Source organism: Candida parapsilosis, contig 006110 (assembly GCF_000182765.1).
Source record: "Candida parapsilosis strain CDC317 annotated contig 006110".
Lineage (NCBI taxonomy): Eukaryota > Fungi > Ascomycota > Pichiomycetes > Serinales > Debaryomycetaceae > Lodderomyces > Lodderomyces parapsilosis.
This window is the reverse complement of record NW_023503284.1, coordinates 698533-725416: the sequence shown is the minus strand read 5'-3', so window position 1 is coordinate 725416 and position 26884 is coordinate 698533. Positions and strand designations below refer to the sequence as shown.

Sequence of the window (26884 nt, the reverse complement as noted above, 5' to 3'; positions counted from 1 at the left end):
CATCCCTACTTACTAGGCGTAATCATTAAAAGAGTGCACTGTAATATAGCACGTGACGTGTTTCGTCTTACACGACTTTGGTCTCCCCCTTTTTTGTGTGTTGCAATCCTTTACGAATCATTAAATACCATGGCATACAGATCACTGTCTCGTCAACACTTACACCACCACTTCTGCTAATAAATCAACCTCCCAAACTACCCAACTTTTCTACAACCCAGTCCGTATCAATAAAAATGTACAGGCATGAGCTTAGCCAGTGAGTTACATCGAGTAAGATCAATCGATAGTGGCGATGAGGGTTCCAGCGCTTTAAATACATCCTCCGACTCCACACAAAGTCTACTACGGAGAATCTCATCACCAATAATATCTGACTTGCCAAATATATTCAGTCATTTAAGGTCTAATGACAGTGAAGCTGTGGTGAAGAATGTTGGTGGGAAAAGTATTATTAAGCGCGTTTTGAGTGGCAACAAGTCTAGCGATAGTGTGGGCTCATCTGGTACAGTGTCATCAATTTCAAGCTCTTTCTCAGGGAAACAATTAACCGGTGATTCCCTAGTTGAAACAAATGATGAGGAGGTGAAAACTCTAGTCCCTGACTCCAACATAACAAAATCAATTGATCAATTAAGGATCCCTAGTGTGTTCCAAACAGATGGCCTACCGTTACTTAAAGTGTCACACAAATCAAAGAAACGCATCCTATTATTTATTGATTTGGTAAACTTTTCCTTTCTTTGGAAGCTAGCTCCAAATCCAGCTTCTCAGGGTAATAAACGATTGTCGATGCATGGGTCAAGCCAAAGAGTGCACGAGTTCACCGTTGACGATATCAAGTTTGTGTACACCCACGAGAAAGGCTCCAACTACCGGGAAGAGCTACGAATATCAAAAGAGTTTGAAACTAGGTGGATTACATTGATTTATTTTAATAGAAGAAAAGGTAATTTGAAAATGCTTCATTTGATTGCTGATACTGAGCACGATTTTAAGCGATTAAATCTGGCTTACGTTACAATGAGGGATTTGCGACATCACCTTGCAACTGAGTTTCTTGTTGATTTGAATGAATTGGATGAGGCACACATGAAGATGATTTTGAATCGCGAGGTTCCCATTCAGCAAAAGCAACAAACCAAGGAGTTTCTCACATTTAGTGACATTTTAAAGTATGCGAGGCGTCTTGGTATTAGTATCAATAAACTGTATTTGGAAAGTATATTCAACAATGTATTTGAGGCGCATATCGAGTCAGTGGATTCTGATGAAAAGGGGCTCAATTTTGAACAATTTAAAGAGTTTATATCCATACTAAAGCGGAGAGAAGACATCATGACGCTCTGGGAAAACAGCTGCACTGATAGCTCCCTCGGAATGAATCGATTGGACTTTGAACATTTTTACTTAGGTGTACAGCATGAAAAACAAGACAAAACTGCAATGGATTCCATTTTTAGTCAGTTTTCAGCAACTGGCAAGTATTGGACTGCGGACGATTTAAACTCGTACCTATTGTCCAGCCATGCAAACCCAATTCGCGACATTGAGACAAACAGTTATTATACGTATCCTTTAACAGACTACTACATATCATCATCGCACAACACATACTTAACCGGTAGGCAAGTCGGGGGTGACTCGTCTATTGATGGATACGTTAGAGCGCTTCAACGTGGCTGTCGATGTATTGAAATAGATATATGGGATGGCTCAAATGAAGAAGACACTGATTGCACTGAACAAGAGCCAATAGTCAACCATGGAAGGACATTCACCAAACCCATCAAATTTTTCAATGTTGTTAAAACAATCCAAAAATTTGCATTTATAACATCGCCGTATCCTTTGATTCTCAGTTTGGAAATAAATTGCTCACCTGTTAGTCAAATAAAAGTTGTCAAGACTTTGAAGGAAACATTGGGGTCCAGTCTTGTTACATCCACCATCGATGATAGCTCGACTTTGCCCTCTCCTGAGCAGCTCAAATACAAGTTTTTGATCAAGGCGAAAAAGACCAGTCCGTTTAAAGATTTGATTGAAACTGACGAAGGAAGCTTTACCACATCCACCACTACCACTTCGTATTCGGAGGACAATTCAGCCACCAAACCCTCAGGGAAAACATTTAGCATACGAAGAAAGACTAAAGCTCCTAAAGTCATTGATCAAGTCAGTGAATTAGGTGTATATCTACAAGGTATCAAGTTTCGTAACTTTTCGTTACCAGAATCGAAAATCTACAATCACTGTTTCTCCCTCAGTGAAAAGACAATCAACAAGATGATGAAAGACGAGGTAAAGAAAACGTCACTAGACAAGCATAACCGAAAGTACTTTGTGCGGGTTTATCCATCAGGGTACAGAGTCACTTCAACCAACTTTAACCCAATAAAATATTGGGAACATGGGGTACAGATGGTGGCTACAAATTGGCAAACGTATGATCTCGGGCAGCAACTAAATGAAGCAATGTTTGAGGGAGTGAACAAGGAAGGTTATGTTTTGAAGCCGACACATTTGAGAAAACCTATTATCAAGAGTTCCAAGTTTTTCAAAATGTTTCAACCAGCTTCAAAAACAATACGATTTAATATAAGTATAATCGGTGCTCATCAATTGCTGAAGCCGAAGGATACCGATGATGTGATTAACCCATTTGTTTCATGTGAGATAATAGGCGCTGATAAACTCAATTGGAATTCATCGTCTATGGAACCTGGAAGGACCAGAGTAATCACTGATAATGGGTTCAATCCCATTTGGAATGAAGCGTTTAGTGGAACCATCACAGGATCTCTCGATTTAGTGTTTGTCAAATTTGTTGTGCATACAGTTTCCAACGTTGACAAAATGGAAGATGCGCATCCTTTGGGTCTACTAGTTGCCAAATTGGGCTACCTCAAACAAGGGTATAGGTATTTATACCTCAATGATTTATTCGGTGAACAATTGGTGTATTCTTCCTTGTTTGTCAAGATTTCGTATGATTGTGTATAACGCGATGAGATGACATTTTTTTTGATTTTTTTTTTTTTTTTGATAAACTTTTTCGAATCTTCATGTAGAACCCTGCTAGCACAACAAAATCACAGAGATGGGGAAAATATCAGCGAACGATAAGCTTAAGCAACGTCATAATCCTCTTTTGAAGGATATCTCTTCTCAGGGAGGTAACTTGAGAACCACGCCTAGATCAGCACACGCAAAGAATAAAAAATCCAGAACCAGTGAAGCAAATGAACCGAAGGGGGAAGGGTACTTGGATGCCGTCAGTTCGAGAAAGATCTTACAGTTGGCAAAAGAGCAACAAGACGAGTTAAGAGATGAAGAAGAAGCCCAAGCTCCAAGCTTTGCACAAGCATTTAAGCAACAAGATGTGAGTAGCGATGAAGAAGAAGATGATCAGCAATACTCCGACTTGGAAGAAGAAGAAGAAGAAGAGGAGGAGGAGGAGGAGGTTGTATACGACGAGGAAGAGATTGAGGTTGACGAGAAAGATGCAGAGCTATTCAATAAATACTTTCAAAGTAATGGTCCTACTGCCGATGGACAAAGTATAAACTTGGCCGACAAGATTCTTGCAAAAATCCAAGAAAAAGAGTCGCAACAACAAGAACAGGTTTCTGAAAGACCTGAAGATGCAGTTTTACTACCTCCAAAAGTCATTATGGCGTATGAAAAAATTGGTCAGATATTGTCTACTTACACCCATGGTAAATTACCAAAATTGTTTAAGATTTTACCGAGTTTGAAAAACTGGCAGGATGTATTGTACGTTACAAACCCAGAGAAATGGACTCCTCACGCTACATATGAAGCTACAAAGTTGTTTGTTTCCAATTTGACCGCCAGTGAAGCACAAAAGTTTGTGGAATCAGTACTTTTAGAGAAGTTTAGAACATCAATTGAAGATTCCGATGACCATTCATTGAATTACCACATTTATCGTGCTTTAAAGAAATCATTGTATAAACCAGGTGCATTTTTCAAGGGGTTTTTGTTACCATTGGTGGATGGATATTGTTCAGTTCGTGAGGCCACTATTGCTGCGTCAGTATTAACAAAAGTTTCAGTTCCAGTTTTGCACTCATCAGTTGCATTAACTCAATTACTACAAAGAGATTTCAGTCCAGCCACCACTGTGTTTATCAGAGTATTGATTGAAAAGAAATATGCGCTCCCTTATCAAACTTTGGATGAGTTGGTTTTCTATTTCATGAGATTCAGAAATGCAGCACAAGATCAAATGCAAATTGATGAAAACGACGATAAGAAAGCACCACAATTGCCAGTTGTATGGCATAAAGCGTTTTTGTCATTTGCCCAACGTTACAAGAATGACATCACTGATGATCAAAGAGATTTCTTACTTGAAACTGTAAGGCAAAGATTCCACCATGCTATAGGTCCAGAGATTAGAAGAGAATTGTTAGCGGGTAAGCCAAGACTAACCGCAGCTGATGTACCAAAGAAAGGTGGATTAATGGTTGATGCTTTCTAATGTGTGTTATATTTAAATATATTATACCTCTTGGGTCGATGTTCTTTTTCTTGCCTCCTCACATAAGTGATCAAAATTAGCAGCTAATGCGTAGTAACTCTGCACCACTCCGATAATTGTCAATGCAACTGTACTCCCCACCCACAAGCCATCTAATGATCCTTTCCATGGAGAATAAAAGGCAAGATAAATTGACAATGGAAGACCAACCACATAGTATGAAACCAAGTTGACAATACCTCCAATCTTTGTCTGTCCTTGTCCTCTTAAGCAACCTGCCGAGTTTGCATTCATGGCATCGGATATCTGCATCAATGCAATGAGCCACATGACTTCGAGAACAATGTTAATGACATCTTGATCCTTGGTGAACGCATTGGCAATTGGTCTTTGGAAACAGTATAATGCAAGAAAGTTTAACATGGAGATCACCAATCCAAAACAAAGAGACACTTTAGTGGTGACTTTTGCTGACTCGGCTAACCCAGCTCCTAAAAAGTTGGCAATTCTTGACGAAGATGCAATTCCAATAGCAAATGGGACTTGATAAGTTAATGATGCCATTGTTGTCCCAATTGATTGTGCAGCCAACGCTTTGGTGCCAAGGTATGATGCCAACAATGTCAATATTTCAAATGCTAGAAACTCTGCCTCCAACATAACAAGACCTGGAATAGCCAACGAGATTAATCTGCCCCATCCCTTGAAAGCTTGTTTGATGTTGAGTCCTCCCCAACATCTCAACGGATGAAATCCACTTGGGGTATCTTCTGCCTTGACGTAAAACACAGTCATAACAAACAATCCAATGGCCATAAGCCAGTAGTTTATTGCCACCGAAATTGGCGCACCAATGTATCCAATCTTTTTAACCAAGTACCAGTTCATGCACAAGTTTGATGGGGCGGCTATAAGCAACACATAAGCACCAATGTTGTAAATTCCCTGAGCTTGTAAGAATCTTTTCCCACATTCAAACGAAATGTAAGCTGGTATACCAATGGAAACATACTGTAAATACTGTGCAGCATATTTAGCAGTCTCTTTATCAGGAACAATAAGACATATCAAATCGTAGCCAAAAAACACCCATGCAATCAAGACTGGTAACATAACTACCGCAATCAAAGCAGTACATTTTTGAAAATACTCTCCAACCATGGTGTATTTCCTGGCACCAAATGCCTGGGGACACAATGTATCCAATGCAGTAGCGATACCCTGTATAGTGGCATAACCAGTTATGTTCGCCGTCATGGCACCCATTGAAACAGCTGCCAACTCAGTTGCACCAATGTGACCAACACTGAAAACAGACACCGTGGAAAGTGAACATTGCAAAAGAAATGTGACTACTGAAGGTATGGCTGAGCTAATCAATGTTTTCAACTCGATAAGTGGAGTAGTCACCTCAATTTGTTTATTCTGCACTGCTTCTTCAAATGCGTCCCTCACCTCGTCATCGCTTTTCAAGTCGTCTACTGCAATATGATTCTCTTGTAGTAACTCTCTTTCCTGCTCCAATAATTCTCGAGCGACAACGCTCAGTTTTCGTCTATTCTTGAAAGGATTTGGATTAGAATCCACGACTGCAGCTTGTGTCCCTTGTATATCAAGCAATGGGGAGTTTTCATCTGCTGTTATATCATCCTGGAACTGTTGACGATTAGACGACGAGCCAATAAAGTCTGAAGGTATATAAAGACCACCTTTACCAACTGAGCCATACACCACAGACGCCCTTCTTTTGGTATCTGAATGAGTGAATTGGTGACTTCTATCTGAATGTGTCATTGAAAAAAAGTGTATGTATCTCTGATGTTTGCAGAAGTGATGTGTAGGGGAAGATGAGTCTTAAAATAAAATACAGAGCAGAAGTTACAAAATTGCGAAAATTTAAAAAATTTTAAATCTAAATTTCTTTTTCTTTCTGGTTATTGCCCAATTTTGACGAAAGCGCATCTCTTCGTTGCACAAGCTACAACATGCATACAAGATAAGCCATGAATTGATGCTGTAGTATAGTGGTTTTTTGTAAGGTAGTTTAATGATTCTTTTCTTTATCGTAAGCTATTGATCTCCATCTACAATTATACCACACCTCTTATCTTAAGTGCATTGGAAATACGACGTCTATTATGTTTATGAGTACACAAAGTGTCTCTCTAGCAAAGCTTATGCAACTTCAAAAGATGATTTCCCAAAATCAGGAGTACCACCCAAAGTACCATAAATATCACCTTGATAATTCTCAGCTGCATACCTGTGTCCCTTTTCATACACCGTTTCCCAATTGTGGATAATATCATGCAAGATTGGAGTTCCAGCAATAACCAAGTTATCCAAACTAGCCTCGATTCCACCATCAGTTCTGTTGAAGAAATATTCATAAGCACTCATGGATGCTGGTGGTCTCGAAAAATCGGAAATCGTTCTCATCACCATAACCCTTTCAAAATCCAATAAGCCGTACTTGTCTAATCTGGTCAATACTTCCAATGTAGCATTATCTTCTTGAGCTGTTGAACAATAAGTAGCTGAACCATTGGTTAATAATTTAGTCAAGTTGCCAAAATAATCATTCAACACTTTTCCAGTGAAATAATTGTCACTGGTTAAGACATCACACTTGACAACTTTGGCATCACCACGAGCAGCAGTCTCATTGTATAATTTTCTAAACTTTTTATTCAATGTATTACCATTGTTTAAAGTAACATTTGATGCTAATGCAACGGCTCTATCTCTCAATTTCTCATTAATTTCAAACACTTCTGTTCCGTAAACGTTTCCCGGATACTCAAGTGGCGATGTGGCACCATATGGAACATACCCTGAAGTCCAATTGGAGTTTGTCTCATGATAATCTTCATAAGCAAGCTGATACTCCAAGCCAACTTGTACAGCATATTTAGCAAATGTAACCCCACCCAAAGTGGTATATTCTGGCTCACCACCGGCAATACCAGCAATCAAGAAATATGTCTTTGTTAAATCAAATAGCGGGTTTAAAGTTAAAGCAGTAACGGAACTAGCAGCATTGATTTCTCCTTCACCAGTAGTGACTTGACAAATGGTGTAGTTTGTGGTGCAGTGGATTGTTGGGTATACTGGAGACAAGCCCGGGATGGTAATATTGTGGACAAAGTCCATTGCTTTCAACCATGGATCTCTTTCAAGCTCAAACATGGACACGATAAATGCCTTTGGTTGGTATACTGCAAATGGTTTCCCATACGCTGTTTGGATGTTATTGTTGGAAGTGTCAAGGACATCTTCTTCTAAAGCTGTTGAGTTAATTTCACGCTTGAGAATGGGTGTAGATATAGCTGTTGCTATTATGGAAGCAAGTGAAATGCTAGCTGAAAACTTCATGGGATCTGTTGGTTGTTTGAAGAACGAAGAAAGTACACAGAAAGCGCAAACATGGTTGACTTTATATACAACGATTCAGCTCGTACCATTTGTTCGCACGGCAAATTCAAGTCTTCCATCACTGAGTCACATCCATTGTTTATTGCTTGAGATGAGGTCCATAGCTTTTGTCTGTATATATTCTGTGTAAAGATGAGCTGAAATTTTTCGCCTAAAGTAGCCAATTTGTAAATAAGAACACTGTCAAAAAGGTGCGTTTGTGTAACGTAATTAAGGTCCAATTATTAATCAAAGATAAGGAGTTAATTTTATGAAAAATTATCTTGCCTGGGTAATTTCTGGTATACGCTTTGCAGAGAGAAGGAACTCTTTTGGTTGCTAGATTCACTCAACATTTGTGCTCTGAAGTACTTTTCTGGTCTACTAGGGTGTCGATTTGATCACAATTATGCAACAATTTTGCCACAACTTTTACTCAATGTAGTGAAGATCTCAATTCGTGACTTTTGGTCTTTTTTGGTATCAGCACCATCGAAGTTGTAATACCACCCCCGCGGATGAGCCGACAGGCACCCGCTTTCTCATTGCAAGGCAATATACTCAAGCGGCTTTCACCTTAGAAAATTACTCATATCTTATCGGTACTGCTGCAAAGCGGCAAATACAAAACATGCAGGCAGGGGTCTATAAAATCGAAATCTACAATACCTTGCATTTTCAATATCTATCATGATGTTAGTAGAGCCCACAAGAAACAAAAAAGTATCTGAAGTACATAATTGATAGATATTTTGAGCTGTCGCAACATATACAAAGATAAAATACAAATCTACTCATTGGCTAGCTCAACCCACTAGTCAACTCATTCATAATTTCTAGCGTCAGCTTGTCTTTGCTTATTTGAAACTGGTTTTGTCCAGCTAGATAAAACCCAATATCTGGACCTCCATTGGAGCTAAGCTCCCCTTTTAGTTTCTTGTATGCATCATAAGCATACCCATATGGTGGCAACTCCAGTAACTCAAATCGATTTGACTTGACAATATCATCAATGAACGGGGTCCTTATGCATCGTGCTGGTTTACCGGAAATCAAAGCTGTCATCACCGTTGATTCTTGACCCAATAACTTGCTGTAAAATTTTGAAGTTGCTGATTCTGGAGTTGCTAAGAATGCAGTACCTATTTGAACTGCATCAGCGCCATGATCTAAGTAGTGTTTGACTGAGTTGGCAGTGGTGATTCCACCAGCAGGAACTATGTAAACGGCATCATTACCCAAATTCTGTTTCACTTTATGGAAAAGTGCTTGTGTTGATAAATCTTCATCTAAATGGGGTTGAAACGAGTCCAAGAATTGTCCTCGATGACCGCCAGCTTCGATTCCCTGAAGAATGATACCATCAAATCCATTCTTGCTTAAATGGAGAGCTTCCTTCAAGGACGTAGCGGTACCAAACACTAACGAAAACTTTCTCAATTCATCAATTGTGTTATTCGAAGGAATACCGAAATGAAAACTTATGATGGCCGGTTTGATTGATTTTAGTTTCTCAATCAATTTTTCAAGTTTCTTTTGATCCTCCTCCACTTCTTTGAATGATACGTTACCATTGGAAAACTTTATAGTATCAATAACATTTTTAAATTTTGTATCAATGACTCCATCATTATATAAGGTTTTCCAATTCTCCACTTGTAATTGACCCGGAGCCAGTTCAATCTCATGACAGAAAAAATTCAAATTGACGGCATTGGTACCGGCAGATGCAACCAATTTATCCAATTTATCAAATGATGTTGAATCATCACGAGTGAAGTCCAATGGCGCAAGTGGGAGAGCACCAAGTCCACCTCCTGCAGTCACTGCTTTTGCCATCTCTGGGGTTGATACACCCGCCATTGGCGATTGCAAAATCGGATATTTGACATTGAGCTTTTTCAAAAGGGAAGGTCTTGACATTGTAGGTGGAAAGAGTGACGGAATCAGGAAGAGTGATGAAATCACGAAAAGTGTCGTTGCGTTTGGTTGTTGAGATAATTTGCGGTTTTTGCGAGTGAGTAATTCTCCGACTTCGTTGTTTAAAGTCCCGCGAGGAGAAATAAAAACACCGACGCGGCAGAAACGACAATGTTGCGACAATTTCCATTTTCAGCTTTCAAATTTCAACTTCATGGTTGACTCTTGAGAGGCTCTCCTGGCTCTCATTTCTACACTTGGAAGCAAAAAGTGTTCTCTTTGGGTAGTTCAAACAATTGTAACAGTTCCAGAAGAGAAAGAGGACGAAGAAAGCGATAGGATATTGAGCTTCATAACGGTGTATTCACCACAAAGTGAATGTTTGTTGCCAGTCGTGTTTAAACTTCACCCACCCCAAGGGAGCTTGCTGATGTAACTCCTCTTCGACTGACATGTTCTCCAATCGAACAACATTTGACAACTTGAGTTTTCGACTTCCATGTGTGGCGCTTAATTGTAGAAAAATGTGGTACAATTTGACACAGTCATTGCCGTGCTTCCACATCGATATTCTGAATGCGGCTGAAAGATGCTTTTGAGCATGATCTAACCTCAGGTCATCAGCTCTCCTACAAGCCATAATCAAGCACTTAGGATTGTATAAACTCGCTTTTACCGGAGTTCATTGTTCTCATTTTATTTTTTTTTTTGTTGTGAGAGAGTAAGCACAATTTTGTTGAGTATTATTGGACGTTGATTTTTCACCCGAAGTTGACACCACAACCACACCCACTGACTACACCAGGTCTATTTAATGTCTACGTTCAGATGTGCTATTAATGAATGTGTGTATATTAAAAATAAATTAAAAAGGCAATTTCCCTTCAACAAGCATCAAAAGTTGTTCTTGTAGTAGTAAGCACCAGCAACGGCCAAAAACAATACAACAGCGACCAAAGGTACATTGATTCCCGAACTTTCTTGTGCATATGACTCTCTAGCTTTATGTTCAACAATCTTACCTCCTTTCAATATACCGACTTGTAAACGAGCCAATATTTCGTGAGCTTCATCTGAATGGCCGATATCTTCAAAAGCTTCGGTAGCATCAGTTCCAGCAACATCCAAAATAACTTCTTCTCCACCAGGGTGTTCATCTATGTAGCTTGATACGTTGTATACTTTACCATTGATGACTACCCAGACATCATCATGAGTAGTGTGTTTGGAAATTTCATCAAACTCGTAAACTTTAGTTGATACTGATTCTGTTTCTGACATGTTGTTTAAAAGTGAGTTGTGTAGCTTGTGGTTGATTGGATACTATTGTACAAAAAGACTCTAAGGGTATATCTCTATCCTGTTATATGTAGATCAGCACAGTGTTGATTGCAAGAGAAGAGGGTTCAAAAACGAATGGAATTGAAATACGATATTTTTTTTTTATATCTCCTCGTTTACAGCCACCCAAAAACAGGAAAAACAAAAATGAGAAATGTTGACAAAGAAAAGAAATAGGGTAAGTGGTAGCGTGTGTATGGACATCAAAGATGACAGTTTTATGGTTATTTAGTTGGAACGTTTCCAACAGTAGAAGGTAATCCATATTAGCTTCTATTTGAATTACACTCATAACCCTACCCCAGAATTGTGTTCTTAGTGGAATAGTGGCGTGATAACATTCTATAATGGATCGTTCTATATTATCACAAGCAGATCAAACTCAACAACCCTCACACTTCTCTTTCTCAACAGAAAATTAAAAAAAGACAAAAAAAAAATTTATCACAGGGGTGTTTCTTTTCTAAACAATGGAAAACTAAACATAAGTCCATACATATAAGCACACACTACACACTACACATTACGCACTACACACTACACCCTACACATTACACACTACACATTACACAGACACATTACACACTACACATTACACAGACACACTACAGACATACAGACGCACTACACTGTGTGGGAACTGCAACTTTTTTTTCTTTCTTTTTTTTATTTTCATTTTCATTGCCCCACTTTTGTCACATGTACAATCTCTTAAGTCCGTTCATTGAGATGGAACACCAATACACTGCACGTAATGTAAGTATAACGGAGTTAAGGTACTCTGGTCTAAATTTCACGCATTATTCACTTAAACAGGTAGAGGGTGGGGGGGGGGAAGATTTACTTAAAAGAGTCAAAAGAATCAAATCATTCTCTACGCACACTTTACTACACTTTTATTATCTCACGGTGCACATTTTCAATTATGGACATTTATTCCGCAAATATTCAATTTATCCGACAACTCTTTATGCTGCATTCAATAATGCACATAAATCATAATCTATGCCTTTATTCTTTAACTCTTCAACTTTATTCCTTTTTGATTCTTCAAATTTCTGTACTATAATCTCCCATTCTTCTTTGGTCTTGGGGTTATCATGTTTATCTTTAACAATTTTGTGAATTGGTACAACTTTAAACTTACGATTAGCATTTTTGAATACATCCTTGTGTGGGTTTTCAACATACTCGCATCTAAGCAAATGTCCAAATAACAAGTAATTATTCATTGTTTCTGCGGCTATTTTGGCAACTTCGACAGACTCAAATTCAATATAGGCAAAATGTTTTGATTTACCCGTTTTCTTGTTACGTGACAAAATCAATTGTTTGATTGGACCAAATTGTTGAAAATATGTCCTTAATTCCGATTCTTGAAATCCTTGTGGGAGCCTACCTATATATACGACACCAGTTTTGACAGATTTTGATTTGTGGCTGGCGTCTGAAGATGCTGTCTTTGATATCACCTTATTTACTCTGTGTCCTGATGCATTTGGTTGGATTGATTGTGTTATCGTTTCTTCTTCTGAAAGGTCCTCGTCATCATCACCATCATCTTCATCTTCATCGTCACTTGATAACCCATAAACTTGTTCTTCTTGCTCGTTTTCCTCCTCCTCCTCTTCAGACGATGACGAGGGTAATTGCAAATCTTCCTCTACCTGATTAGCTGGTGGTTGCTCCTTTTGCACTTTCGAATCATTTGATTGCTTCAAAGAAGCTTGTTTCACAGTTGATTGTTTCTTGGCCATAGCAGATATATCGATATAATTGATTGAAAATGATTTCGATGCTCCTTTCCAATCCACAAATAAGTTTTTCCTTTTTTTTTTTTTTTTTTATTTTTTATCGCGATGAGTTTTTGAAAAATGTGTCGCGTAAATACACAGCAATAACAAAACACGACACTTCTGCTTCTCTCAACCAACAGCTTCTAGCAATAGAGAATACGTGTTCGTAGGCAACCCAACAACATTGTAGTAGTCCCCGGATATCTTGTCAAACAATAAGCAGCCCAATTGTTGGTATTTAAACCCACCGGCAACTTCCAACCCTTCACCACTTTCTATATAAGCTCGAATAATGTCTTTGTTGTCTGCCTTGAATGATAGCTTGGTTACAGCGTGGTCTTGATACTCAGACACAATACCATTGTTCAATTTGAGCACGGTTATCGCCGAAATCACTTCAATATCTTTATGAGTGTCAAAGTATTCAAAAAATTTTGCTTGTTTGGACTGTGTCATTGGTTTTTCAAATATCTTGCCATTGCAAGTGACTATTGTATCACAAGTAAGAATTAGAGTTTCACTTTGAAAAGTGTCGCTGTGGGCTTGGTATATCGCCTCTGCTTTTTTACGACTGGTTAACTGAACATATTCCAATGGAGTTATTTGGGATTTATCTAAATCTTCTGGGAAATTGGAAGCCGAGATGGTGAAATTGGCGACCCCAAAGTTTTGCAAAAGTATTTGTTGCCGCCTTGGTGATGTTGATCCGAGGATTAAGTTGTACTTTTCAAGCTTTTCATTGAGCAAAGTGTTGAATATCATTTTGATGATAGTGGTGACAATGTTCTACTGTAGTAAACTGAGCGAGTTGAACCCCTTACGCGTATTCCGATGTAGTTTGCTACTCCTTCCCCTTTACTCGTCATTTTGATAGCAAAAATCAAAATTGTCACGAAAAATTTTGAGAGTTTCAACTTCAACAACTAATCTCACACGACAGAACCTCCATAGAAAAACAGTGGATGTTAGTTACTAACCTGATCTCATACCATTTATAGACTTGCCCAGCATTACAAATACATTTAAATGAAGCTCCTATACAAGTCAAAACCCAGAACGGTGGTATTGTATTCCGACACATACAGTCTTACATTTAGGACATCAACGAAACAAACAAATGCTCCAAAACCAACCGTCAATTTAGAGCTAGTACCCAACAGTAACATTACTCCAGAAGCTGGGTTTCGCACTTTACTCCGAAGAGAAGTTTATGGCTGTTTAGGTTTGATTTACGTCGACAATCAAATATTTCTTTCGGTGATTACGGGAGCTTTAACCAATGTTGCCCGCCCCATTAAAGATGAAACAGTGGATAAGATTTACTCAGTTGATTTTGTTTCTTTAAACAATAGTGAATGGGATTTTGTTGAATTGGATTCGCAAGGATACCCAGTGGTGACCAACGATGATGATGACGATGCAAGGTACAATCGTGTACAACATCCATGTTTTGAGTTTAAAAAATTGTTGTCCAACGGATCTTTTTACTACTCAAATGACTTTGATCTAACATCAACTTTACAGACCAGAGGCGTCAATGAAACGTTAGACGAGTTGAACCATTACAGTCCACTGTACATGTGGAATTCGTTTTTGGCGGATGAAATGATACAATTTAGGTCCAACTTGGATAGCAACAACCGGTCAGTGTTGGACGATAATCGATTCCTAACCACCGTTATTCGAGGGTTTGCCAAGACGGTACCAATGGGACGTCAAGATTCAATCACAATCATTTCCAAACAGTCGTGGCGTAGAGCAGGAACTAGATACAATACTAGAGGAATCGACGATGACGGGAATGTGGCCAATTTTGTTGAAACTGAATTCATCTATTACAACCCATCGAAGAAATCCATTTTTACTTACACGCAAATTAGAGGATCAGTACCGACATTTTGGGAGCAGGACTCCACCTTGATAAATCCGAAAATCACCCTTACTAGATCCCCAGAAGCAACACAGCCGATGTTTAACAAACATTTTGCCGAAATTGGAGAACATTATGGAGTTTGTCACATTGTGGACTTGTTATCAAAGACAAAATCCTCAGAAGTGCAATTATCCAACAGGTATAAACAATTGTATAAAAATTGTGATCGTAGAGAGGAGATTGAATACACTGCATTTGATTTTCATGCCGAAACTAAAAATGCAGGGGGGTTTGCTGGTGCAACAAGGATTCTTCCCAAGTTGTACGATTCAATGCGTGAATTTGGCTACTTCTCATACGATTTGGAACAAGATCTGGTCATAACCAGACAAGACGGGGTGTTTAGAGTAAACTGCTTGGACTGTCTAGATAGGACCAATTTGATTGAACAGGTTATTTCGAGAACTGTTTTTGAAAACATCCTCAAACAACAAACCGCATCTCATGGGAACCAAGGACGGGACCACGCAATGATTGAAAATTTTATATACAAGCATAACGAGCTATGGGCTGATCATGGTGATGCTATTTCACAAATTTATACTGGAACGAATGCATTAAAGTCGTCATTTACGAGATCGGGAAAGATGAACTTAGCGGGTGCGTTGTCAGATGTAACGAAATCGGTTTCGAGAATGTATCAAAACACATTTATTGATGGCAAGAAACAGTCAACAATCGATTTGTTACTAGGTGTTGGTGGCCCACAATCTAAGAAAGTTAAAATTTACGATCCAGCTAGCGATTATGTCACTGCTCAATTGGAACAACAATCACGTGTCTTCACAACTGATGCAAATATCAAAGTGTTTACCGGTACATACAATGTCAATGCTCTAGAACCGCTGGCAAATATCGACTTAACTTCATGGTTATTCCCACCGGAGAATGAATCAATGCCGGACATTTATGCCATTGGGTTTCAAGAATTGATTGAATTGAATGCAGGGTCATTCTTAGCTGGTGATGTCACCAAACCGCAAAAGTGGGCTGCTGTTTTGAATCAACAACTAAACTCTCAACGAGAACAATATGTGCTTTTGAGAACTGAGTCGATTGCATCAATGTCATTATTCTTGTTTGTCAAGAGCTCATCCATTCAACATGTGACTCGTGTTTCTGGATCATCGAAAAAGACTGGATTGGGGGGAATTGCTGCAAACAAGGGTGCATGTGCTGTTAGATTTGAATACGGCGCTACATCATTTGCATTGATTACATCACACTTAGCCGCGGGGACTACTGCTATAGCTGAACGATTCAATGATTACACCACTATTATGCAAGGTATGGTGTTTACTCGAAACTATTCGATTCATGACCATGATCATGTTATCTGGTTTGGTGATTTGAATTATCGTATTGATTTGCCCAATGGACAATGCCGAAACTTGATTGAAAATGGCGCATTCGATGAACTTGCCAAGAAGGATCAATTGAAGTTGGAAATGAGAGATAAGGGAGCATTTCTGGAGTTTAACGAGGGTGCAGTCAAGTTTTATCCTACTTATAAATTTGACAAGGGAACTTCCAATTATGACTCGTCGGAAAAGCAACGAGTTCCATCGTGGACAGATAGGGTGTTGTATCTCAGTTTGAAGAAGAAACGTAATGATTTAAAACAATTGAATTATAATTCAGTCATGGATGTATATCTAAGTGATCATAAACCAGTATATTCGACATTTGCAGTCAAAGTTGAATTTATTGACAAGACCAAGAAATCAGCCATGGCTAAAGATTTGTACGATGGGTACAGGAAAGAACATGGCAACTCATACGATTTAGTGTCGTTGAACACATTATCGCCAACTCCATCCACAAAATCCGTTTCTTCATCAAACAAGAATGACAATTTTGTCAATGATGCATTGGCCGATTTGAATTTATTGGATGATTTTGATCCTCATGCACCTAGTTTACCAGCAAGACCTAACTTCAATGCAACTGCACCTAGACGCGTGCCTCCCCCACCAGCAAGCAGAAAGACTACGTCAACATCAACATCAACATCAGTATCACCACCAACAAATCAGACAAATGCTTCTTCTACACAGGTGCCTCGTAAATTGCCACCATTACAAGCACCACTCCCATTGAATGGGCAATCAAAACAACAACCATCTACATCGCAATCTATTGCACAAGGATCACCAAAACCAATGAAAGTGCCAATTGGATTTTCATCGTCACCATTGATCCCTAGTCGCTCTAATCTGAACTCACCATCGGTGTCAAACTCACCGGTATCCACTCCAAAACAGTTGGACAACAATAAAGTGGCAAAGCCTCATCATCATAGTGAGTTGAAACCAATGGTGCCTAGCAAACCATCATCTTTATCTTCATCAAAATTGAAAACGGCAGAAAATCATGATAGTGATGAGGATGCAGGAGAAGCAGACGCAGTAAAAAGTAATGGAACAGGACAATCACCACCACCACCTCCTCCTCCTGTTAGTCGTGCCATGAGAACCATGTCTGATTGGCAACCTTTAGTACCAAAATAAATAGCATAGGTGAAGGAGAAGGTTATAGATTTACGTTGAAATGTAGTCGTAATGGAGAAGGGCCAGTATCGTCTTAAAAGGAGACGATGGGTGTAGAGCATTTTTATTGCTGATGGTCATTCTTGATTGTCCTTGGACCGAGAACTTGGACCGGCTTATGAATAGAGTCGATCAGTCTACACCCAAGCAAACCCTCACTCACTCTTTATAAACACGTTCACTACTCACTCGTATATTAAATTTTGCTCCTTCTCAATGAAAAAAGTTTATTTCCATCGAGAATGTCCATTGGTGCTACTAATTCAAAAGAAGATAAAGTCTCGAAAAGCGCAAGGATATATTCGTCAAATTAAATGAGGAGTAAAGTGAAGTTGGCTGTAAAGCAAACATAAGAATGGAAGGAGGGGGGAGGTTCTTGAAGTACTATCAATCGAAACAAACCCGGAAACCCCTATCTTCTTTGAATCGATTGATACAATTTTCAAATGCAAAATGCCTCCAATGATGCCACTCAGTGCTAACCGAATATCATCATGAATGGCACCACGGCAAAGACAAGTTATGAGAGCCAAAACCATGTACCCGCTAGACACAATAAGACCCTAGGGAATACCTAATGAATGTCTTATACTGTGAGATTATACGAAGAGACATGATAAATTAATTCAATCACTTGAAAAAAGGAAAAAGAAAACTGACTTGATAAACCTCTTTTTGCATTGGGTGGAAAGAAAGTGTTCTGTTTGTGCCCTCTTTCCCTAGTGTTGCAAAAAGTGTGGAAAAAAAGGGGGGAGGAAGTTACAAAATAGGGGTTGAAAGTGTTCGTACATGATTACGTAAACACATCCTACCCCAAAGAAGTTACCACCGTTTGTTACACATGACAAGCACGAGGAAAGTACTACTCGGCCAGATTGACCTTAGGATATATTACTTTGCTTATCAGACTAATAACAGATACCTAGTCACTCAGCATTGATGTAATTGTCAATGCTCAAGAATGACACACTCTTGAGGGAAACTCTGTAGCAGAAGAAAGGAACAAAGTGCATATACAGCCACACTGGATTGCAAACCCCAAAGAACAAATTATCAAAATACAAAAAATGACTGACAACTTACATATTCACAATAGTCGTACGCTATAAACACCATTTATTATAACATTTGATTCTATTCAAGTTGTAGCCAATTCATTAATTGCACAAACTAACTTGAATAATGCAATACAATTGAATGAATCCATATCGTAAAAAGTGTTCCAAAAATTATCTTTCATGCGTTTGATAACTAAGCAATTGTCATGTGAAGTGATAAAAGAATTAAAATATAAAATCTCATAACAAACTCCATTTGCAGCAAAATGGGCACAAAAATATTCCTTCAAGTAATAAATGATTCTAGCTTAACCTCTATCTCATATTACTGTGAGGTTGTTCTGCATCTTGAAACTCTCAATGATCTTGGGTCTTGTACCAGCATTGAGCAATGCAAATTGGTAAAGTACCATTTAAAGAGCTTCTGAAAAGGCCAGCCAAATCAAGCCACACCCCTGGATGAGCAAAAAATTACTATCGAGTGCATGGATGTAAATGCGATTGTGGTGCGAATTCTAAACTCTCAAGACCGAATCTAAGATATCAAGCTTCTTGTCAGTAGGCAATTCAACACTAAACCAGTGCATTAGCTTAGTAGAGTCCATACATTAAGATGGCCAATGGACTATGTCATGGTAGCCGGTAATTTCATAGCAGAAAGGAAAAGAAAAGCGGGGGGGGGGGTATGTTTGTACATGTTTGATTTTTTTGATGCCGGAGATTTTCGGTTGTGGCTATTTATACTATTTTGTGTTGCAAGAATACAATTTTCCCAATAATATTGTACAACACTATTGTATTTTTGTGACGTTCAAGACCTATTTCCCTTGGCCAACAAAGATCTACTTTCTCTTCTTTCCGAACTCTATCTCAGGCAATGGTAAATCAGCTGGAACAATATACGAGTTCAAACGTGTAGCAGTACCAGCAAACCCATTATACCATGCAAAAAATGCCGTTATAACTCCAATTACCCCACCCCCACGAGCAACTCCCACTTTGCCCGTCATTTCAGCACAAGCTAACAATATAAACGTCAAGTCCAAGAACAAAAACATTAAGAAAGTAGCCAATGTCGATTTCAACGTCAACACGACAATAATCAGGGTCCAAATCACCCATCCTAACAAAAACAACCCAGCGGCATTGCCAAATTGATCAGTTCCCTCATAAGCAGCAAGAATGCCAAACAGTTCAATGAAAAAACAAGCATAACCAAGCCAGAATCCACCATATGAAGTCAATGCAGTGAAAGCAAATGTGTTACCCGTGGGGAACTCAAGCAATCCAGCCAACATTTGGGCAACAGCACCGTAAAAGCACGCCAATGTGACCGCAACGTTGGGGATGGTTATACCCATGGCTTGAGCATTATATAAACCGAGAACAAAACAGCTTAAACCAAACCCACATAGTCCTAGTGGTGATGGGTTTATATTGAATTTGGGGTACGGTCTAGCTCCTGTGTCTAAGGACCCACCAAATGCTGACATCAACTCGTGACGGTGATAGCTTTGACCACCAATAGTGACTAACTCATCTTTATCGCCATGAATGTGAATTCTTGTTATAAAATGATGCTTTTTATGTGGGTGCTCTTCAACATGTGAAGTAGTTGGTTTATCAAATTCTTGTGATGATGATGTGGACATTTCTTGCGTGATTGTGTTATGTAAAAACAAGTTCTTCCTTTATCCACAATGGCTCCAGTGATTCATAGATGTTTCCTGCCTCTATTTGTACATTTTCAATTACAATTGAAGCTTAGTGGTGAACCTCCAACACCCCTCTCTCTAATCTTCTGAACTAACTTGATTAATCGACAAGTCCGACTTGAAGAGAGCGGGGGTTTACTCCACATCTCAGCAACGCAGTGGCTTTAAAATGCAATCAGTGGTGAGAACGAAAACACAAAACCATCAAACCAGCATTAAAGATAGCACCCAAAACATTGAACGAAAAAAAGAAAAATGAGCTGAGATTGCATATACTCGTTAGACCGAATTATTTCCCAAAGTCTATATTCAAATCAGTTGATATATCAGCTAAACTAAAAACTAACCTTTCTCTCGAGAACAATCGCAATGGCAAATAGATGAGATATAGCCACGTCAGTTTGTACAAGTAGAACACACTCCAAAGTCCTTTTGGACTTCTTGTGGGGAGCATATGCACATCATGCGCCTATCACCAATCATTCACTTCACACATAAATGCAGACACAAATGAACTTGCAAAAACATTTTTCACGAGATTTAACTTCAACCCTTTGCCAAGAATTTGGGACTCCAAGTGTCAAAATAGTGTATTTTTTATACCTTTTTCCAAAACTTTGTTTCTGAAATCATAAAGAAATGCATACTGCCCTTCTCCCCCACAGATCCATTCCATCGAAGGTGAAGAAATAATATCATTCAAGTATTGTTAAAGACAATTGTTTATTAGTTTCTTCGTCTCATCGTATATACAGGTAAATGAGCATTAATTTAATGTTTATCGTATTCTAATTGACATACGATAGCTCTATCATCCTTCTCCTATTTCCTGAGAAAGTGGCGTGCATATCGTGATGGGGGGATAACTAACTTTTTCTTTTTTTTTCTTAGACCAAATGCGCATTGAATGCACCCCCCAAAAAGGAAAGTCAATTTCGCTAGGGGGGAGGGGGGACTTCTAGCACAAGGCATTCTACTCTTGACTGATTCGAATGTAGATAAGCTTACAGGAGCATTCATATATGAGTGCTAATTTGGCGTATCTGGTACAAGTTTAATCAATGTTTCGTTATGAGAAATTTACGAAGACTCTTTTTGCGTGTAACAAAAGAACTCTCGGTCGGAGTGATATCGAGAAGGAAGTTGCCAATATCAGCCACTTAGACAGATTGATTATTTAAGCGGGTACTGTCAATTTCTTATATACTAGCTCTCTGAGCAAGCTTGTGCCAACTTTCTCGAGCTAGATTATGATGTGTAGAATACAAGTGTGATCAGGTAAATCCAGACTTCAACGCGTGTGAGACAAGCTACAAACCGCCTCCATCTCATGGAAGTTCTACTACGAGGTGATACACAAACTCACAGTTAGAAGCTTACTCCTGTAGACTGTAATATTTAAGAAATTGAGGTCCATACTCAGCAAAACTTGATCCGATGAACACAACAAAATAAAACATGTGGCCTCTTTTCTCCGACAATATCATGCAAAATATTGTTTTGCAAAATTTTTCACTAGTGTGTGTTTTGGACAATACCACTTGAGAAAAGCCAGATACCACCAGAAACCCAGTAGCCGCAAATGCTTCAGATGTGCCTTGTGCGTCCTAAGGAACTGTTATTATGTAGTATAGTTGGCATTTGCTGAACTTCAATAACTCGCTGATATCTTGGACTCTATAAAGCCATATTTTTCCGTAAATCGAGACCAATGAAACACAATAGTGCTGTTAGATATGCCATTAGCTATATACTTCCTCTTGGGTTTGGCAAGACATATGAAGTGGAAAACAAAAAAAAGAAAATATTTGGCTTTCTTTATATATTGTTTTTGTAAAATAAAAAAAAAAAAAAAAGGGGGGCAAGGAAGAAGGGTATGTGTTTGTGTAATTGTAATTTAGTTTTCTTTGCCCCTCCCCCCCCCAATGAAAATATACGTAACAAAGATTACACATCATCACCACCACCCACCAAGAAAGTCATCAAGTGTAGCAACATTGACATAACAAAAGCATATACACCACTCTATGCTCTCTTCTGAGTAGGACACTATACGATGGGTATGGTTGTCCCAAGTAAAGTATATATTTTCTCTCCAATGATGTCGTTCAAATTAGCCTTCACCGGCAAAAATGGTTGGTTGTTCTTGAACGATTTCTCTTTTAAAAAAAGACTCAATTGTAATTACAAGCGCCCCTTCAAAATATCATCATAATTTGGAAAAATAACAAATAGCACAACAATTAAAAGAATTTTCGAGGAGAATTCTATGAGGTATGAATTGAAAAGTGGAAAGTGGTGGAATTTGCAACTGTATTTGTACCATCCTCTTTTTATTGCTATTGTAGGGTATTGGCTACTACTCACCCCCATAGAGCTTGCACAAGTCCGTCCCCACCCCCCTTCCTTCCATGCACTCGTAGACACTGACACTGACACTGACACAAAATTGAAAATTACAAAAAATAACGAGAAAAATAATTGTCGGGTCGTTTTACATGTAATTTTATGGTAAGACACTAAAAAAGACAATATTGTAATCAGTAGCAAGAAGAAGATCATAACCTTTGGGGTCAGCTCAGAACGAAAGTGGTGCTCTTTTGGCGTAGATACGAACATAACTGATGGAAACCTATAGCTTAGAGGGCATTCTTATCTTACAAGAAGAAAGCGTACATATGAGTAAAAAGAGGCGGAAGTAGGTAAACTGTTGTGCGTGCTACACACACGTACCACTAATATAATATTCATCAATGATTAAGCTCCAACAACACAGAGTAATCATTTTCAACAATTTGCTACAAGACTGCACCACGTATTCATAAACTCATCAAATAATATTATAATATAAACAAAGTAGATATTTTCAAGAGTAGACCCAATAAACACACTATATACAATCAAAGAAATGTTTAAATCGAAAAATAAAAACCACTTATTAGCATGACCAACGCAACCTAGTTAAAAAGTCTTAAGAAAAGTTCTTCAACAATTCCAATCGGAGTTCTCTTCTTTCCAACTCACGTTCATTAACAAAGGATTCATCACCGTCCTCTTCTTCAGCTCCATAACCGTAATCATAATCAAAACTATAATCAAATTCGCCACCTTCATTATTATTTGCATTGTTGTTATTCACTTCACTCTCATACATGTAGTTGTAATTCAATGGAGTGATGTAAGTTACATCTTCGTCTTCCAATTCAATTTCATTCGAACCCAACATTGAATCAAAAGATATAATACTTCCCATTTCATCATCTTCGTCATAGTTATAGCCATTCATATCAAGACCAGCATCGAGGCTATAATTGTGCGCATGGTGTTCACTGTTTGTTGCAGTAAATGCATCATATGAAGTTCGGGCTATATTCGATAGTATTGACGATGGAGCTGATGATACAGTTGATGAGGTTTCGTCAATGTCAAATGTAGCTTCTGATTCAGCTGTTGGTTCTGTTTGTTCTGTTTGAGTAATTGAGCTAGTCTGCTGCTGAGGTGGTTGTTGTTGTTGTTGCTGTTGCTGATGTACAGAAAATGGCTGAGGATGTATGTTGATATTTTCTTCATTAGGTTTAGTTGTTTTACTGGTCTTGCACCATGATGAAGATGTAGTAGCTGTTGTTGTTGCACTATCATTTGATCTTATTCTCTTTGCAGTTGATTTTAATTTAGTCAAGAATGATGATGTACGAGTAGGCACTCTGGGTCTACTTTGTTTGTCATTGGTAGTTTTACTACTACCACTCCTTTGTAATTGACCATTCTTGATAAAGCAGTGTTGACTTAGCAGTGTGGATGAGTTACCAGTAGCTGTCATCTTGCTGTTGTTACTGCTACTGTTTGATGATGATGCATGCGACTTGTTGGAATGTACAATGACTGACGCAGATGAACCAGATGAAATAGTGGGATATAGTGATGTCAAGTCTGTTGTGGCAGTAGTAGTACCTGTAGTTGTTGTCACTGGTGTTGTTGTAGGTGTAGACGTAGGCCCAAAACTCCCTTTAGGTATAGTTGTCCCCACAGATGATAGGTTATTAGTTCTTGGTTTAAATAATGACCTCATATTCTGCAGCATAAGTCAATAGTGGTGTGTATGTATGTATGTAAGTGTGTGTGTGTGTGTGTGTGTATAGGTGTATAATCGTAGTAGTAAAGCCGTGCAATGATAAAGAATACAATGAGACACCCTGTTCCTTTCTGATAAAATCTGGGGTTTTTAGTTCAAGTGATGATTGTTGTGTTTATATATATATATATATATTTAAACTAAGTCATTGTGGTTATGATATATCTACGGAGTTAAATAGAAAACTTCGGATGTAAAAATGTTTAGTAATAATAAACACCGCAGCCGAAAAAAAAAAAAAAAAATTAGAAACTATTCGTAATTGATTACCCATTTTGTTCCTCACTACTCTGCTATACTGTCATCATTACTAATATATATACCTTCGCCATTATATTAATGACTCAGTCAAAGGGAGAGTGACTAATCATCATTCGTAGTAATCAACAGTACCACTACAGTACCACTACAGTAGTTACTACAGTAGTTACTACCTAGTTATCAATAGTGGCGATTTTTATGTATTGTACTTTTACATAATTTTTTGTCTTGTGATTTTAACTATCAATGATGATGGTCATAACACAATAGAAACAATAGATTAACTACCACATTAGTATTGAAACAATGTTTTGAAACAATGTTGCTCAAATTAGGCTTTTGAGTGAGACAATCCATAGAAGCTTTAGAGCCATTGTTCTGTATATATTCGGCTTTAAAATTACTAAACCACCCTTTCCTTAGACCGAATTATCAGTTTTTGATCGGCCAAGGGAAGGGGGGGGGGGGGGGGGGTCTCTATATACAATTGGCTTATTCGGAGAAAATACCTAAGCGCTTAAAAACACTTTACATTGCTTTTCATAATCCGAAATGTAGGAATGATAAAAACAAAGTTTGCATTTTATGTTTGGTAATAAGAGGTAATAAACTCCGCTTCCGTGTCTTATATTGCCTACTTTCGGTTCCGTTAAAGTTTAAAAAGGAGAAAAATGTTTCTCCGTATATTTCTTAGCATAGAAACAAGGGTAGTATTATTTATATGTTCTATTTTATTCTCTAATTTCATCATCATCATCATCATCATCCTCGGGTGTGCGAAACTTTTCTTTGAGAAATATTATTTTTTTTTTTTCTTCTCTTCGGTTTCGGTTTCGGAGTTTACGAAATATAATATACATAATATACATAATATACATAATATACATAATATATGTGTATATGTGTATATGTGTATATGTGTATATGTGTATATATTGTTAATTTGGTCTCGGATATTAACTACTTACAACCCTAATTCCGAATTAACCCGAAGAAAAAATGGACAAAAAAAAGGGATCCCCGTACTTTAGCCACCCATCCAATCATCAGCCACTCATGTGCCTACACTCGGCTGCAAATTACCGTATGCCTGTGTAAGGCTGAGTCAATGCAAGTCTACGAGAACCATCCCACCCCCTTGTTTCTTTGAGTTTGAGTGACCAATTTTGATCTAATAATAATAATCTCTGTCTAGGCCATGTCTTTTTTTTTTTTTTTCTATCTTTAGAATAACCAAAACATATACACACACACGTATTCATACACATAGCCGCATATACGTATACAAAGCTATATACACACCACAGCATCGACCAAAGTAGAACATACTTAAACTAGCAATGACTCATGGGGTGAAAAAACAAAATATTCAAATTAATTGCTGCTAACTGTCCCTTCTTAATACACCCTTCTCTTCAAATTCCTTTATAGTATCGGCAATTTGTGTCTCCAGTTTAAAATAATGTTGCCTATACCACTTCAACTGTTCAATACTCTCCAAAATATCAGCTTTAGCAGTATGAGCTCCTTTTTTACTGGGTCCAAACTCCATCAATTTGGGTGCATGACGTTGACCAAATTCCATAATTGTTGAAACATCAACTACTCGATAATGCAAATACTCAACGACTTTGGGAAACTGTTTCATCATGAAAAATTTGTCCATATGGATTGAATTGCCAGCTAGTACACCAATGCGTGGTTTAGTTACATACCTTTGTATATATTGCAACAATTGCAGTTCCACTTCATCAGTAGTAGCCTCTGGGTTGGCTAGTACTTTGTCAATTAAGCCTGATTTGGTATGTGTTGTAGTACACCATTCATCCATGGCATCTAATTTCTCCTTGGGGCAGTATACTGTGGTTTCAAATTCTCTATCACCAACTATGTTCAACTGTTCATCAGTTATTATACAACAGATTTCAATAATGACATCGTCTCCCAACACGTCAAGTCCCGTCATTTCACAATCTATCCAAACAAGTGGCCGTTTGGGTAATGATGGAGTTGATGAAAGAAAAGCTTGGAACGACGCGAGTTTGGATGAGGGAGGGGCACTTGAGGTGGAACTGCCAACTGCTGGTGGGGTTGGGTCCAGTGGCTGGAGTTTCGGACTTGTGGGTGATGAAGATGACATTTTGGAGATGTAGCGAAATTGTAAGTGGGCAACTAGTGGTTTGGGTCTGACTTGTCTAGCAGCAATACGTATCATGGAACAGTCTAAAGCTACTCTAGGGTAAACCAATGATTATTTT

General features: G+C 38.3%; 12 protein-coding genes across 12 annotated transcripts; 3 read left to right on the top strand and 9 right to left on the bottom strand. All coding sequences in view use genetic code 12, as the record gives it.

The window, feature by feature from the left end:
• Positions 1 to 246: 246 nt before the first annotated feature.
• PLC1 (phosphatidylinositol phospholipase C) lies at positions 247 to 3003 on the top strand (the record flags this gene model as incomplete). The annotated part of the gene is made up of 1 exon (XM_036812111.1): positions 247 to 3003. The coding sequence occupies one exon, from the start codon at positions 247 to 249 to the stop codon at positions 3001 to 3003; it is 2757 nt and encodes a 918-aa protein (XP_036668481.1).
• A 97-nt stretch (positions 3004 to 3100) lies between these two features.
• ENP1 (snoRNA-binding rRNA-processing protein) lies at positions 3101 to 4507 on the top strand (the record flags this gene model as incomplete). Its single annotated transcript, XM_036812110.1, has 1 exon — positions 3101 to 4507. One exon carries the CDS (start codon positions 3101 to 3103, stop codon positions 4505 to 4507), a length of 1407 nt encoding a protein of 468 aa, XP_036668480.1.
• Positions 4508 to 4528: 21 nt separating this feature from the next.
• Positions 4529 to 6301, bottom strand: CPAR2_703330 (uncharacterized protein; the record flags this gene model as incomplete). Its single annotated transcript, XM_036812109.1, has 1 exon — positions 4529 to 6301. The coding sequence occupies one exon, from the start codon at positions 6299 to 6301 to the stop codon at positions 4529 to 4531; it is 1773 nt and encodes a 590-aa protein (XP_036668479.1).
• A 381-nt stretch (positions 6302 to 6682) lies between these two features.
• Positions 6683 to 7882, bottom strand: CPAR2_703320 (purine-nucleoside phosphorylase; the record flags this gene model as incomplete). The annotated part of the gene is made up of 1 exon (XM_036812108.1): positions 6683 to 7882. One exon carries the CDS (start codon positions 7880 to 7882, stop codon positions 6683 to 6685), a length of 1200 nt encoding a protein of 399 aa, XP_036668478.1.
• Positions 7883 to 8722: 840 nt separating this feature from the next.
• CPAR2_703310 (putative nitronate monooxygenase) lies at positions 8723 to 9844 on the bottom strand (the record flags this gene model as incomplete). The annotated part of the gene is made up of 1 exon (XM_036812107.1): positions 8723 to 9844. One exon carries the CDS (start codon positions 9842 to 9844, stop codon positions 8723 to 8725), a length of 1122 nt encoding a protein of 373 aa, XP_036668477.1.
• Positions 9845 to 10735: 891 nt separating this feature from the next.
• Positions 10736 to 11122, bottom strand: CYB5 (Cyb5p; the record flags this gene model as incomplete). The annotated part of the gene is made up of 1 exon (XM_036812106.1): positions 10736 to 11122. One exon carries the CDS (start codon positions 11120 to 11122, stop codon positions 10736 to 10738), a length of 387 nt encoding a protein of 128 aa, XP_036668476.1.
• Positions 11123 to 12150: 1028 nt separating this feature from the next.
• NOP15 (rRNA-binding ribosome biosynthesis protein) lies at positions 12151 to 12939 on the bottom strand (the record flags this gene model as incomplete). Its single annotated transcript, XM_036812105.1, has 1 exon — positions 12151 to 12939. One exon carries the CDS (start codon positions 12937 to 12939, stop codon positions 12151 to 12153), a length of 789 nt encoding a protein of 262 aa, XP_036668475.1.
• Positions 12940 to 13107: 168 nt separating this feature from the next.
• Positions 13108 to 13740, bottom strand: CPAR2_703280 (nucleotide diphosphatase; the record flags this gene model as incomplete). Its single annotated transcript, XM_036812104.1, has 1 exon — positions 13108 to 13740. The coding sequence occupies one exon, from the start codon at positions 13738 to 13740 to the stop codon at positions 13108 to 13110; it is 633 nt and encodes a 210-aa protein (XP_036668474.1).
• A 264-nt stretch (positions 13741 to 14004) lies between these two features.
• On the top strand, positions 14005 to 17421 carry CPAR2_703270 (phosphatidylinositol-3-/phosphoinositide 5-phosphatase; the record flags this gene model as incomplete). Its single annotated transcript, XM_036812103.1, has 1 exon — positions 14005 to 17421. One exon carries the CDS (start codon positions 14005 to 14007, stop codon positions 17419 to 17421), a length of 3417 nt encoding a protein of 1138 aa, XP_036668473.1.
• Positions 17422 to 19360: 1939 nt separating this feature from the next.
• On the bottom strand, positions 19361 to 20170 carry CPAR2_703260 (acetate uptake transporter family protein; the record flags this gene model as incomplete). Its single annotated transcript, XM_036812102.1, has 1 exon — positions 19361 to 20170. The coding sequence occupies one exon, from the start codon at positions 20168 to 20170 to the stop codon at positions 19361 to 19363; it is 810 nt and encodes a 269-aa protein (XP_036668472.1).
• Positions 20171 to 23204: 3034 nt separating this feature from the next.
• Positions 23205 to 24302, bottom strand: CPAR2_703250 (uncharacterized protein; the record flags this gene model as incomplete). The annotated part of the gene is made up of 1 exon (XM_036812099.1): positions 23205 to 24302. The coding sequence occupies one exon, from the start codon at positions 24300 to 24302 to the stop codon at positions 23205 to 23207; it is 1098 nt and encodes a 365-aa protein (XP_036668471.1).
• A 1708-nt stretch (positions 24303 to 26010) lies between these two features.
• On the bottom strand, positions 26011 to 26841 carry REX2 (Rex2p; the record flags this gene model as incomplete). Its single annotated transcript, XM_036812098.1, has 1 exon — positions 26011 to 26841. One exon carries the CDS (start codon positions 26839 to 26841, stop codon positions 26011 to 26013), a length of 831 nt encoding a protein of 276 aa, XP_036668470.1.
• Between the last annotated feature and the right edge of the window lie 43 nt (positions 26842 to 26884).